Genomic DNA, 15298 nt, shown 5'->3' with positions numbered 1-15298 from the left:
GAAAGGAGGTGCCTTTTCCTTTTCCTGCCTCACCTGTGCACGTGCAGGGCCCGATACATCCCTAATGCACATCTCTGTAATTTCCAGAATTGTCTCACTTTAGGAGGTTTGATCCTGACTAGCTGGGAGTCTGAGAAACAGCAGAGAGCATATAAGGGGTGCAGACACAGAACTGCTTCCAGGCTCTCTGATTTGTGAGCTAGAATAACGTGTAACAATAGTTACCACTCCATAGCAAAATGTACTAAAATAGAAAGCTTCCTATTTGATTTTCTTTGAGCCACACCTCCACAAAATCCAGCCACCCACAAATGAAGCACCAACAGCTTCAGCTTGACACTTTTAAATATAGTAAAAAGCTCTTGAGAAGGCTTCCAGGACAGCATACATTTTTTGGGACATGTAGATCCATTTTTCTCTGTAAGAGGGAGAGGCGGTTCTGTGCAGCACGAACAGGAGTGGGGAGCAGCAATGGGAATTAGAGTGAATTTTCCCCCATCACTCTGGAGAGTGATCACTTTAGAGTTCCACCTTGTTAAATGGCTGGCTGGAATCATGCATGATTAATGGGCAAAATGAAAATTAGATTATGTGTCTTCACTCTTCCTGTGACCTCTACTTTCTCCTGTATCAACTTAAAGCAGCTGGGGGTGGGAGGGGAAGGGAAGGAAAAGAATTAAAATCCTGTATAAAAATCCAGAAGAGAAAGGGAGAAGGAAAGGAAAGGTGCAGGGCCCCTCTGCAAATTATATGCCAAGAATCATGGCTTCTGAAGTATGAATCCCACAGTGCTAAAGCTTGAGGAATTAAAACGTGGAAAAAATGCCAAATTTTCAGGCTGCCTGTCAGTAGCACCACATATGCCAATCACCCATGTGGAACTGCATCCTCTGGGAAATCTGGCTTCCCTGTGCACTGCACACAGGAGGTGACCTGTGGTTCAGACTCAGTCAAGCCATCGGAACAGATGCCTTCCCCTTTGTGGAAGAAAGTTTCAGTGTGTTGCCCATTTTTGGACTCCCGTTTGGACTATCCATTTGAAGACATGAGTCCTAGAGGCAGAGGGAAATCCCTGCTTGCCTGCAGGCGTGGGGCTCTCTGGCAGTTGTGACATCCTTCAGTGCTGTCTGTAATCAGAGCATAGATCTCTGCACTCACTCAGGGGCACCTCATGTGTGGAGGCACCAGCAGCCTGCTCTCTTTTCATGCCTCTCTCTGTAATATCAGAAAGCAAAGGTTTTCCTCACCACTTACAGACTGCTAGCACAGAACAAAATGCGTCTTGCTGTGCCCTCCACAACTTCATTCTTTGGAGGAAAAATGCACATATGAATCCTATATTCACTTGAAATAGCTAAAAGTCAGTGTGTTACATGATTTGCTACAGAGTCCATGGAGTGTGCTCCCAGGCACAGGGTGTGAGTCCTGGGATATCCTGTGCAGGGTCTGCAGTTGGACTCTATGATCCTTGTGTGTCCCTTCCAACTCAGGATATTCTATCATTTTGGGGATTTGATTCCTGATTTTTAAAAAGTTCAGGGTTGGCTGTTCTGTGATGGTCTTTTCATCTCCCTTGCATGAGAGTAACAAAAATGCTATAAGAAACTTCACCATTTCCTTTGGGATTGGCAGAGCTGGGCTTAACAGAGCTGGGATTTATAAAGCTGGGATTAACAGATCTGGGATTGACAGAGCTGGGATTGACAGAGCTGGGATTAACAGAGCTGGGATTGACAGAGCTGGGTTAACAGAGCTGGGATTGACAGAGCTGGGATTGACAGGGCTGGGATTAACAGGGCTGGGATTAACAGAGCTGGGATTAACAGAGCTGGGATTTGGAGAACTGGGATTAACAGAGCTGGGATTAACAGAGCTGGGATTGACAGAGCTGGGATTAACAGAGCTGGTTTAACAGAGCTGGGATTAACAGAGCTGGGATTGACAGAGCTGGGATTAACACAGCTGGGATTAACAGAACTGGGATTGACAGAGCTGGGATTGACAGAGCTGGGATTAACAGAGCTGGGATTGACAGAGCTGGGATTAACAGGGCTGGGATTAACAGAGCTGGGATTGACAGAGCTGGGATTAACAGAGCTGGGATTAACAGAGCTGGGATTGACAGAGCTGGGATTAACAGAGCTGGGATTGACAGAGCTGGGATTGACAGAGCTGGGATTAACAGAGCTGGGATTAACAGAGCTGGGATTAACAGAGCTGGGATTGACAGTTGGGATTGACAGAGCTGGGATTAACAGAGCTGGGATTAACAGAGCTGGGATTGACAGAGCTGGGATCAACAGAGCTGGGATTAACAGAGCCGGGATTAACAGAGCTGGGATTAAGAGCTGGGATTGACAGAGCTGGGATTAACAGAGCTGGTTTAACAGAGCTGGGATTGACAGAGCTGGGATTAACAGAGCTGGGATTGACAGAGCTGGGATTGACAGAGCTGGGATTAACAGAGCTGGGATTAACAGAGCTGGGATTGACAGAGCTGGGATTAACAGGGCTGGGATTGACAGAGCTGGGATTGACAGAGCTGGGATTAACAGAACTGGGATTAACAGAGCTGGGATTAACAGAGCTGGGATTGACAGGGCTGGGATTGACAGAGCTGGGATTAACAGAGCTGGGATTGACAGAGCTGGGATTGACAATTGGGATTGACAGAGCTGGGATTAACAGAGCTGGGATTGACAGAGCTGGGATTAACAGAGCTGGGGTTAACAGAGCTGGCTTTAACACTGGCTCCGAACACTTTCTCCATGAATTCCCCCTTTGGGAACGTTTCCTTTGGGAATGTTCCCGTCTCTCCTTGCCTTTCCTTTAGGGAGATCCACGTGTCCACGGCCTGGCAGCGCTCGAGGGAGAGAAGGTGAGTGCTTCCAGAAGATTCTTGGAATGCTGGGGGATCCCTTGCTAAGCTGGGGGATCCTGCCTGGCTTTAAATCCCAACCCTAAATCCCTGCTGTGTCCTCATTGCCTTTCCTGGGTCCTCTGTCCCCAGGGGGAGTCAGGAGAGCCAGGACCCAAGGGACAGGTGAGTGATGGGGATTTGGGACCGAGGACACCCCAAAACTTGGGTGGATTTGTGGGATCCTGAGCTGGATCTTCCCTGCTGAGGTGCTGGGGGAATATTTTCCCTGGAAATGGGGCCCAGTGATCATGATCAGCCCTGGATTCAGGCTCAGCTCCTCCTTGGGGTTAAACCCTGGATTCAGGCTCGGTTCTGGGCTCAGCACCAGGTTCAGGCTCAGCCCTGTTTTGGGATCCAGTGCTGGATTCAGTCTCAGCCCCATTTTGGGATCCAGCCCTTGATTCAAGTTCAGCCCCAATTTTTGGGATCCAACCCTGGATTCAGCCCCAGCCCCAATTTCTGGGATCCAGGCCTTGATTCAGCTCCAGCCCCATATGGAATCCAGCCCCAATTTTTGGGATCCAGCCCCAATTTTTGGGATCCAGCCCCAATTTTTGGGATCCAATGCTGGATTCAGCCCCAGCCCCAATTTTTGAGATCCAGCCCTAGGTTCAGCCCTAGCCCAAATTTTTGGGATCCAACCCTGGATTCAGCTCCAGCCCATTTGGGATCCAGCCCCAGTTTTTGGGATCCAGCCCGTTTTTGGGATCCAGCCCTGGATTCAGCTCCAGCCCCATTTGGGATCCAGCCCACATTTTTGGGATCCAGCCCCAATTTTGGGATCCAGCCCGTTTTTGGGATCCAATGCTGGATTCAGCCCCAGCCCCAATTTTTGTGATTCAGCCCTGGATTCAGCTCCAGCCCCATTTGGGATCCAGCCCACATTTTTGGGATCCAGCCCCAATTTTTGGGATCCAGCCCGTTTTTGGGATCCAATGCTGGATTCAGCCCCAGCCCCAATTTTTGTGATTCAGCCCTGGATTCAGCTCCAGCCCCATTTGGGATCCAGCCCCAGTTTTTGAGATTCAGCCCTGGGTTCAGCCCCAGACCCAATTTTTGGGATCCAGCCCCAGTTTTTGGGATCCAGCCTGGGTTCACCCCCAGCCCGGTTTGGGACCCAGCCCTGCCCATGTTTTTTGGGACATTTTGGGCTCTCGGGGTGCAGCCCCCATGCTCAGCACAGCCTGAGCCCCTCATGCCCCTCTCTCTCCATCCCTCCTCAGCAAGGCATCCAGGGAGAGCTCAGCTTTCCCGGCCCCTCGGGGGATGCAGGAGCGCCGGGAATTCGGGGCTATCCCGGCCCGCCCGGCCCGCGGGGGCTGGTGGGGGAGCGCGGAGTGGCGGGAATGCCGGGCCCGAGGGGCACAGCCGTGAGTACCCCGATCCTACAAACCTCCTCATCCTCCCTGCTCGGCAGGAATTGCCTCTGCTTCCCACCCAGCTCCTCGGGGAACACGCTGCTGTTCCACTCAGGAGCTGGGATCCTGCTTTCCTGGGGAGGAATTCTGCCTTTCCCACTGTGTATGGCATCCAAAAACTGTCCCTGTATAAACCAGCCAGCAGCAGGGATTTAAAGGGTTGGGATTTTTCCCTAAAATCCTCATTTTGGACTCTAATGCCATGAGCACAGAGCAAGCTGAGCACTTGCCCTGGGACAGAACAGGGAAGAGCAGGGTGGGAAGGTGACCTGGGATGCAGGGAGGGGATGGAGATTGGGATTTGGGCTGGGAAGGGCTCTGGGAGGGGACAAAAGGAGTGAAATTCCCTTCCTGGCAGGGCCGGGACGCTGGGGACCAGCACATCGTGGACGTGGTGCTGAAGATGCTGCAAGGTGAGGGCGGAGCGGGGCCACCAGATCCCACGGATCCCATGGATCTCTTCCCATGGATCCCACCTCATGGATCCAGTGGATCCCATCCCGTGGATCCCATGTGGATCTCTTCCTATAGATCCCACCCTATGGATCCCATTGTTCCCATCCCATGGATCTCTTCCTATGGATCCCATCCCATGGATCCCACCCCATGGATCCTGTGGAATCCCCTCCCCATGGATCTCACCCTATGGATCCCATCCCATGGATCCCATGAATCCCATGGGTCCTGTCCCATGGATCTCTTCCTATGGATCCCATCCCAGGGACACCACCCCATGGATCCGGTGGAATCCCCTCCCCATGGATCTCATCCTATGGATCCCATGCCATGGATTCCATGGTTCCCATCCCATGGATCCCACCCCATGGATCCCATCCCATGGATCTCTTCCTATGGATCCCATCCCATGGTTCCCACTCCATGGATCCCACCCAGTGGATCCCATCCCATGGATCCTGTGGATCCTACCCCATGGTTCCCATCCTGTGGATCCCATCCCATGAATCCCATCCCATGGATTCCATGAATCCCACCCCATGAATCCCATGGTTCCCACCCCATGGATCCCACCCCATGGATCCCTTCCCATGGATCCCATCCTGTGGATCTCATGGTTCCCACCCCATGGATCCCACCCCGTGGATCCCATCCCGGCCCCTCTCTGCCCCACAGAGCAGCTGGCAGAGGTGGCCGTGAGCGCCAAGAGAGCTGCCCTGGGTGGGGTTGGGGCCATGGGACCTCTCGGTCCCCCCGGCCCCCCAGGGCCACCCGGTGATCAGGGACCCCACGGCCCCATGGGACCCCGAGGTGTCCCCGGAATCCTGGGAGCTGCCGGGCAGATCGGCAATGTCGGACCCAAAGGTGGGTGGTGGTGACATGGTGCCAGGTGCAAACCCTCCTGGGGTGGCACTGCCATGTTTGTCCCCATCCCTGATCACCCATCCAGGGTTGCCATGGAGTCCTTCCCTCCTTTTTGTACCCACAGGGAAGAGAGGAGAGAAGGGCGAGCGGGGAGAGGTTGGCCGTGGCCACCCGGGAATGCCAGGTCCTCCAGGGATCCCAGGTGAGACCAGGTGTCCCCAGGTGGCCTTTGTCACCTTGGGGTGATGAGCCCAGCGGTGGCCGGGGACCTTCTGATCCATCCCACAAAACCTGCACAGGTTCATCCCACAAAACCAGCCCAGGCTCATCCTGTAAATCCGCTCAGGTTTATTCCACAAAAATTGCCCAGGTTCATCCCGCAAAACCTTCTCAGGTTTATCCCACAAAATTTACACAGGTTCATCCCACAAAAACTGCCTAGGCTCATCCTGTAAATCTGCTCAAGTTTATTCCATAAAACCTGCCTGGGATCCTCCCACAAAATGGGCCCAAGTTCATCCCATAAAACCTGCACAAGCTCATCCCACAAAACCTCAATTCATCCCTATTTCTGAGAAAAATCCCTATTATTTCTGAGGAGAAAAATCTCTATTTTTCAGGGGAAAATCCCTATATCTGAGGGAAAAACCCTATTTCTGAGGGAAAAATCCCTATTATTTCTCAGGAAAAAAAAAATCCCTATTATTTCTGAGGGGAAATCCATGATTCTGAGGGAAAAAAAATCCCTATTATTTCTCAGAGGAAAATCCCTATTATTTCTGAGGGAAAAACTCCTATTTCTGAGGGGAAAACCCCTATTTCTCAGATAAAACCCATCTCTCAGCTTGATTCTCAGCACCCCACCCATCCCACCCCGTTGCCTTTCCAGGTCTCCCGGGCATCCCCGGCCACGCTGTGGACGGCAAGGCGGGCGAGCGGGGCCTGCCGGGCTCCCCGGGCGAGGCGGGCCGGCCGGGGCTGCCGGGGCCCGCGGGCCTGCCCGGCTTCTGCGAGCCCGCCGCCTGCCTGGCAGCCTCGGCCTACGCGGCCGCCCGCCTCCCGGAGCCGGGCAGCGTCAAGGGCCCCTCGTTCTGAGCGATTCCCCGTGAAAATCCCTTCCCAAAGTGACCACAACACTGCACTCCCACAGGGAGAAGTTTCCGCGCTTTCCCGCTTCTGGTGTGAGGGTGGAGGCGGGGGAAAACGCAGCCTTAAATTGTTAATTTTGGGACCTGATTTTCTTTTACACAGTTCTGGCAGCATAAAAAAATCTTAGAGTGGGTATAAATTTTATTTAAATACGCTTTAGGGTTGCTCCGTTCTGAGCAATTTCCTAAGGAAAATCCCTTCCCAAAGTGACCACAACACTGCAATCCCACAAGGAGAAGCTGCCGCACTTTCCCGGTTCTGGTATGAGGGTGGACAGCAGAGAAAACACAGTCTTAAACTGTTAATTTTGGGACTTGATTTGTTTTACTCAGTTCTGGCAGCATAAATTCTATTTAACTATACTTTAGGGTTCCTCTGTGCTGCCCCTCATTCTGAGTAATTCCCTCATGAAAATCCCTTCCAAAAGTGACCAGAACACTGCGAGAAGTGGCCTCGCATTCCCGGTTCTGGCGTGAGGGTGGACAGAGGGAAAACACAGCCCTAAAATGTTAATTTTGGGAATAACCCCAAATTTGGGACCTAATTTTCTTTTACAGAGGTCTGGCAGCATAAAAAAAATCTTAGAGTGGGCATAAATTTTAGTTCATGGAGAGAAGCTTCCGCGCTTTCCCAGGAGAAGCGGCCGCGCTTTCCTGGTTCCTGTGGTGAGGGTGGACGCAGGGAAAACACGGCCCTAAAATGTTAATTTTGGGACCTGTTTTTTTTTTTTTTTTTTACAGAGTTTTGGCAGCATACATTTTACTTAAATATACTTTAGGGTTCCTCTGTGCTGCCAGAATCTGTAAAGAGATCTTTATGTGAACCAGAATCAGGGCCTCTAATCCTGTTTCCATCCATGGGGTTTCAAATCTGCTCCCTGCAGCCTTTCCCCCCACCGCCAAAAAAAAAAAAGGAATAAATTTTATAATTCCCTGTGATGTTTGAAGGAGCTGATAAAAATTCCCTTTTTAGCCTTCCCTTTTCTTTTTTAAATTGGAATTTTTCAAGCCCCACCCCCAAAACCAAAATCATGGTTTGATTATTTAAGAGAATTCCCAGCTCCAACTTGGTCACTCCCAGAGCTGTAAATCTTTGTAAAATAGGGATATTTTATAATTGTGATGAGGATAACACTAACTTTTGGAAAAATGGACAATAAAACCGAGCTGGATTCTTAATAAGTGGAATGATTTGTGGATTTCTTTGGATTTAAGCAAGGCCGTGGTGCGGTGCAAAATTTTGAGGGTAGAAGTTGACATAAAATAACAGGATGGCTTCTGAGGTAGTATTGGAAACAGAAAAGTTTAAATAAAAGGTAAAATAACAAAGCTTTTTCAGAGAAAAACTGAGTTGGGGTAAGAGGTTTTTAGTCTTACTAAAACACTCCATAAAAGCAATTTTTTTCTTTGTTCTCTTCTTTATCTAGTGAATTATTTAGGTTAGGCTTTTTAGTCTCTGTCTAATTAGACAGCCCTAAGTTTAAAGTCTCAAAAGTTCTATAAAGTGTCTTTATTCCCATTGGAAAAAAATTCCCATTTTCCGACCCCTCTGAGAAATCCCGCTCCAGCTGTGCCACACATCTGGGCCACATCCCAGCTCTTCCTGCCTTTTCTCCCCACGAGAGGGAGCTGCCAACCCGTGGAATTGGCTCTTCCAGCCTGGGATATTCCCGAAAAACGCGGATTTCCTTCAGGAAGGGGCTGGAGCATCCCCCGGCACCGGGCTGAGGGGGGAAAAGGGGGAATTCCCTTCCTTTGACCCCTTCCCGCTTTTGGGACGGACATGGAAGGGATGGAAGGGGCTGGGAGCTGGATTTTGGTCCTGGAGCAGGGAAAACCACTTCCAGGTGGGATCAGGGCTGAGTTTATGTTCTGGAGCAGGAAAAAGCCACTTCCAGGAAGGATCAGGGGCTGGGTTTTGGTCCTGGAGCAGGGAAAAGTCACTTCCAGGTGGGATCAGGGGCTGAATTTGGGTCCTGGAGCAGGGAAGAGCAACTTCCAGTGGGATCAGGGCTGAATTCGGTTCCTGGAGCAGGAAAAAGCCACTTAAGGAGGGATCAGGGCCAAGTTTTGGTCCTGGGACTGGGAAAAGTCACTTCCAGGAAGGATCACGGGCTGAATTTTTGTCTTGGAACAGGGAAAAGCCACTTCCAGGTGGGATTCGGGCTGGGTTTTGGTCCCGGAGCAGGGAAAAAACCACTTCAGGAGGGATCAGGGCCTGAGCAGGGAAAAGACACTTCCAGGTGGGAACAGGGCTGAGTTTTGGTCCTGGAACAGGGAAAAGCCACTTCCAGGTAGGATCAGGGGCTGGGTTTTGGTCCTGGAGCAGGAAAAAGCGACTTCCAGGTGGGATCAGGGCTGAGCAGGGAAAAGCCACTTCCCAGGACAGAGCAGGAAAAGCTCTGCTGTGCCTGTGGAGCATCCTGGGCATCCAGGAGTTTCCAGGAATCCTTGGGAGCTCCTCAGTCCCACACAGCACAGCCTGGGATGGGATGGGTGAGCTCCAGCACATCCAGGGACGCTGCTCCAGCTGATCCTGCACCTTCCAGAGGCAGCAGAGCTTCCCCGAAATCGCTGAGGGCAGCAGTGAGGGAGCTCTGCTTGGCAAGGAGCAGCTCTGACCTTCCTGATCCATCCTGGCAGGCGGCAGGAATCCGGAGCCTGGCAAAGCCGGCGTCTGGGAAGGCTAAAAAGCTCGGGAATTAATTAAAATTCCGGGAAGCAGCTGTCTGGAGCTCCTGCCTCTCTCTCTCCCACCTGCTCGTGCCTCATGGATTCTCCTGGGAGCCAGCCCAGTCCTTGTCACCTCAGCTGATCCCTGCTCCCAGACAGCCAAACCTCAAGATCCAAAGCCTGGCCAGGCAGGGCTTCTTTTCCAGGCAAAACCAGGTGGAATCTTTCCAAATTAATTCCAAGAGTTTTGAGAATCTGCTCCCTGGGAATAGAGGAGGAGGAGAGCAGCGTCCTGCCCGTCTTTGGTGGGATGGGAAAGGAAAAAGAGAAGAAGGGAAAGGGAATTGAGGATCATTTGGGATTGCACCAGTTCCTCCTCCAGACCTCCAGCAGGAGCTTTCTTTTGTTTCCCAGCTCCTTGGAAAGCTATGGGAAAAGAGGAAGAATTGGGATAAATGATAGCCTGGAATAATTAAATTAAATGGGCAGGGACACCTCCCACTATCCCAAGTTGTTCCAACCTGGCCTTGGACACTTCCAGGAATGTGGCAACCACAGCTCCCCTGAAATATCCATCCCAGCCCCTTCCCACCCTCCCAGCGAGGAATTTTTCCCCCAAATCCCATCCAAAGCATCCTTTTCCCCAAAAGGCACCATGTCCCCCTCGGTTATGCACCTGAAATCCCACCCCGGGACATTCCCGTGGCCATGAATAATTCAGGAATATCAGGAAAGTTTCGCGAAGCTGATGAGCCCAAATCACCTGGAGGAGGTGAAGATGAGCTAATCACCGTTTGTTCTCTCTCGATAGCTGATTAACTGCTAATTAGAATATTAAACAAGGGCTTAAATACGTAAATGAGCTTCTGAGGACAGAGTTCGTTATTGAGGGTGCCATAAAATTCCTGATTTTTATTCTTAGATTATTGTTTGATGGGTTTAATTTTTTTGCCTCCTAAAGAAAGGGTTTTGTTTTTAAAGTGTTTTGTTCTGCTGGAATGTTGTAGGATCTGGGATAAATTAATCCCAAACTCCATCAAAACACCAGGAAGGTGCTCCCAGGTCCACAAGGAGGATGCCCAAAGTTCAGGAAGCTTCTCCAAGAAAAAATGGCAAATTTTGGATGCTCTGCCCAAAACAGCTCCAAGATTCGTGCAGGGTGAGAGGAGGGAACGAGGAGTCACAGGGAATTCACTTCCATCCATTTCCATGGAATTGGCTGCGGGAATGAGGCTGGAAAATCCTGAGAGCCCAAATTAAAGGTGGGGAAGAGCAGGATTGGCCCGGCAGTGACAGGAGGGGACAGAGGTGTCACACACAGGGGTGGCACCCAGGCAGAAAGCAGGGATGGAAAGCACCATGGAATTGTGATGGTTGGAAAAGATCTCCAGAATCATCAAATCCAACCTTCCCACATCCATCCTTCCATGGAGCCCACTGACAGGGATGCTGCTGATGGGATGAGGGCTTGGAAAATCCTTGGGGACGTGGCTGGAATGTTGGATCCCCTCCCTCTGCACCCAAACCTGACCCCAGATCCCATCCCAGGTATCCCTGCAGGACAATTCCTGCACAACCCTCCCTCTATGGGAAGCAGGGAACAGCTGCCTCCTCTCTGAAAATGAAATAATATTAATTAAGCCTCTTAATGAGGGTTTGTTGTGGCATTAATTAACCCCCAGGCCTTGGCAGAGGATGGGGGTTGGGGTTCTGCCCCAGCACTTCTGAAGAATTCCCAAAACCCCAATTCCCAAAATCCCAATTCCCAAGATTCCTGTTGTGATTTTCCCTGCCTTGCCCTCAAATCCTGGCAGCTGTCCCTGCTCCGGTCACCTCCCTGGGCTGCCAAAATTTGGGATGTGATATCCTTAAACCTCTCTCTGCTGCCAACACCATTTTGTTCCCATCTGTTTTCCAAGGGTTTTTCCAAAGGAGCTCAGCCCAGCCCAGCCCAGCTTGGCAGCATCGTCCTGCCCTAAAACCATTCCTTGAGAGCAGCAGAGAATTCCAGAGGGGTTTGGGATGGAAGGGACCTTAAGGACCATCCTGCCATGGTTTTTCCATCCTGGCCTTGGACACTTCCCAAGTTGTGCTTGGGAATCCTTCATCCATCACGGGATCATGACATTCCTGTGAGGAATGAGCTGCTGGTTTGGGATGAAGCTGCTCCTGCTTGAAATCTCTCCATTCCCAGCAGAAGGAATGGCAGCACCAACGAGAAAATGGAGGGAAAAAAAATCCCAAATCCAGCAGGGAATGGATTTTTGGAGCCAGAACCTTCTGGCGTGGCAGTGCCAGCAGCAGGAGCTGCTTCCAGCAAGATTGGGAAATTCAGAGCTGGGATCAAGGGGCTGCATCCAGGTGCTCCAGCTCCTGACAGGTGGGAATGGTGCAGTTAATCCATGGATTTGTGTCCAATTCCAAGCGGTTTGGCTGCCCAGGGTGTGAATTCCCAAGAAGAATTGGGGTTTGGGATGGAAGGGACCGTAAGGACCATCCTGCCATGGATGCCGGGAAGTTCAGAGCTGGGATCAAGGGGCCGCATCCAGGTGCTCCAGCTCCTGGCAGGTGGGAGTGGTGCAGTTCATCCATGGATTTGTGTCCAATTCCAAGCGGTTTGGCCTTCCAGAGTGTGAATTCCCAAAAAGAATTGGGAATTTTGCTGATTGTGGCAGCTCCTCCCATCTGATCCCACATCCAGGGCAAAGCTACTCCAGGTTCAAGCAGCTCCATCAGCCTCACCCTGAGCTCTTTTTTTGTGCCTAAACACAGATTTTAAACAATTTTTCCCATTTTTTGCCAGATTTCCTGGCAGATTTCCAAAGGAACGCTCCAGGACAGCGCCTGCAATCCCAAAGCTGTCCCAAAGTGCCCAGTGCTGGCTCCAATGATGTTTTCCAGGCACTGAGAAGTGGTGAAAACAGGGAAAATCAATAGTTACAATCCCAGTGGCTCGGTTCTGCTGATGAGCCGTGTTCTCCCTGCTGAAAAACCGGGGAATTGCGAAGGAAAAGGGAAAAAATTGGGGAAAAAAAGGGAGAAAAAGGAGGAAAAAAAAGGGGGAAAAGGGGAGGGGGTAAGGGAAAAAAAGGAGAAAAAAAAGGGGGGAAAAAGAGGAAAAAAAGGGGTAAAAAAAGGGGAATAAAGGGAAAAGGAGCACAGAACTCCCCTCTGTGCCATCTCCCTTTTAACCTCTTGTGTCCTGAATTCCCTTGGGAAGATCCAACCACGCCCTTCCAGTTTGGAAGGGGATTTTATCTGAATTTAATCACCCTTTAATGGGAGAGAGGCCAAGAATTCCCAAGGCTTCCCAAGGATTTGTTCCACAATCAGCTGGAATTGCCGCTGGAAAGGGCAAATGGAGCAATAATTCCTGGATTTAGAATTATTATTATTATCCCTAACACCCCTTTATCCCTCCATCCTCAGGCTGAGTTAAAGTGATCTTTCAAGTGACATTTAATTAAAGAGATATATAATTTATAGTTTATTTTATAAATCCCACGTGGGAGAAGGCAATGATTTCATCTTTTCCATCCCTCCTGCACTTCCACTCTCCTCATGGGGAGTTTCCCACTTGTTTTTACTGGAGCTTGGAATATTCCAGGCTGGCAGATGGAAGGAATTGGGATTCATTTTCAAAGAAGAAAATCCTAATTAAAAATATCTCCTGGATTTTTTTTTTTTTTTAATGAGACAACTCCTGCCATCAGGGCAAGGATCCTGCTGAGGAATCCCATGGGATATTCCTGAAGAAATCCTCAATTTCCCTGATGTTCCTTTCGTGTTTTTTCCCCCCAGAAGATTCCCAGTGGATGCTCCAGCTCCTTCCAGCTCTCCCACTTTTATTCCCCCCAAAAAATGCCCAGGGGATGCTCCAGCTCCTGTCCTGCTGCTTTCTCCATGGAATTTTTTTTCCTGGTGGAGGTTTTGCTGGTCTTTCCCTGGTTTTTCTCCCCAAAATATTCCCAAGTGGCAGCTCCAGCTCCTTCCAGTTTCTCTGCTGGTCTCTCCCTGTTTTTTCCCCCAAAAGATTCCCAGTGGCAGCTCCAGGTCTCCCATTTTCCCTGCTGGTCTCTCCCTCAATCAGCAGCCACTGGAAGATCCGGGAGATTTTTGGGATCTTTCCTTCCAGAGGGGTTGGGAAAGCTTTGGAAATCACCAAATCCCAGTTTTGGAGGAGATTCCAGGGCTGGAACTTGGTGGCAAAAGAAAAGCTTGGGAAATGAGGAATTTTCTCCTGAAGAACGCCCCCAAAAAAGCTGAGCCTGGGTTGGGGATTAAACCCCAAACACTGAGGGAAGCTTTGGGAATTGGAAGAAGGAAGAATACCCCAAATACAGAGGGAAATTTTGGGAATTGGAAGGAAGAATAATCCTGGAATGGTTTGGGTTGGAAGGAACCTTAAGGATGATCCAATTCCACCAAAATTCCATGGCCATGGACAGCTCCCAGCATCCCAGGCTGCTCCAAGCTTGAACACTCCCGGAATGGGGCAGCCCCAGCTCCTCTGGGAAGCTCCAAAAGCATTTGGATCCCCTTCCCTTCCCGTGAATCCATGGAAATCCAGCAGGATCCTTTCTGCTGCCCCAAAATCCCAAGGAACCCCATCCCAAAAAAGCTCAGCTCCCTCCTTGACCCTTGTTTTGGATAAACCGAGCCAAGGAGGGGACAAATCCAAGGATAAATCCAAGGATGAAGCGTCTGAAAAGCCAAATAAAAAGCAAGGGAGCATCAAATCCACACGGGAGCAGCCGCGGGACATCAAAGATCCTCCAGGGCCTTTTTCATCCCAAATTTCCTCGATCCCGACTTAATTCCTGCCAATCACCGGGCACGGAGAGAGAGGAGGCGTTAATTAAAACCTCATTAAGGCAAATTGGGGCTCCTTGAAAAGGAATGCGGGGGTTGGGAAGGGGGAAGGGTCCCGTTCTCCTTTCCCCTGGGATATCGCTGATAAAATCCCGCTGGAAAAGCCAAATCCATTCATCCAAATTCACCCAATCTGCTCGGATTTTCCCCTTTCCTGAAATCGTGATGTGCTGGAAAAGTCGGGAAACTCCATCCTTGCATGAATGGTGTGTGCACATCCTGAAAATCCCGGGATAAAACTTTTGGAATTCACACATACCTCAAAAAAACCCAACCAAAATCCCAAAAAAACGCTCAAAAAAAAAAACTCCACAAAAACCCCACCAAAACCCAAAAAAAACACCCCAAAAAACCCCACAAAAAACCAAACCAAACCAAACAAAACAAAAAAACCCAAAAAACAAAAAACCAAACCAAACCAAAAAACCCACACACACACAAAAAAGGAAAACCACCCAAAAAAACAAAACAAAAAACCCCAAAAGAAAGAAAAGGAAAAAAAAGCACCAGGGGGCTGTAAGAAAAAGCAATGCAAAAATCGAGATTTTTTATTTTTTGGAAGTCCAAAATCGAAAATAGCTTTGAAATTCCGCAGGGAACGCTGGGAACACACGGAAAAGCCTCATATACAGAGACAGATAAATTAACTGGGAATTCTGCAGACAAGCCAGGGGCATGGAGAGATTCCATATGTACACTTTTATGGAAACCATTTATACACTTTATTACATTTACAAAAAAAAAGCTGATTTTTTTTCTCACTACTTTTTTTGTTCTTTTTTCCCTACGATAATGAAAAAAAAATTACATTTTGTTTTTTTAATTTATTTTTTAGCTGTACAAACTTTTAATTAATAAAAATATATCTCTGTACAAAAGAGGGATTTGAGCTTTTTTTGTAGTTTTTTATCATATTTCTCATTTTTTCCCTTTTTTTTCTTCATTTT

The 15298-nt window shown here is 49.5% G+C and overlaps 1 protein-coding gene across 1 annotated transcript in view; it reads left to right on the top strand.

Moving 5' to 3' along the window:
* LOC128937661 (mastermind-like protein 3) overlaps window positions 1-6753 on the top strand; it is a 28916-nt gene extending 22163 nt beyond the window's left edge. Inside the window, exons 3-9 of the mRNA XM_054277456.1 lie at window positions 2834-2878; window positions 3011-3043; window positions 4144-4290; window positions 4697-4751; window positions 5470-5658; window positions 5783-5860; window positions 6548-6753. Of these exons, the coding sequence (XP_054133431.1) occupies window positions 2834-2878; window positions 3011-3043; window positions 4144-4290; window positions 4697-4751; window positions 5470-5658; window positions 5783-5860; window positions 6548-6753 (753 nt within the window). The remainder of the gene's footprint in view (window positions 1-2833; window positions 2879-3010; window positions 3044-4143; window positions 4291-4696; window positions 4752-5469; window positions 5659-5782; window positions 5861-6547) is intronic.
* Window positions 6754-15298: the final 8545 nt, after the last annotated feature.

This window comes from Melozone crissalis, unplaced genomic scaffold, assembly GCF_028551555.1.
Source record: "Melozone crissalis strain CALT ecotype California unplaced genomic scaffold, PUWL_Pcris_2 ptg000020l_1, whole genome shotgun sequence".
Lineage (NCBI taxonomy): Eukaryota > Metazoa > Chordata > Aves > Passeriformes > Passerellidae > Melozone > Melozone crissalis.
Note: the sequence above shows the minus strand (reverse complement) of the source record. Positions and strands in the feature narration are given on the sequence as shown.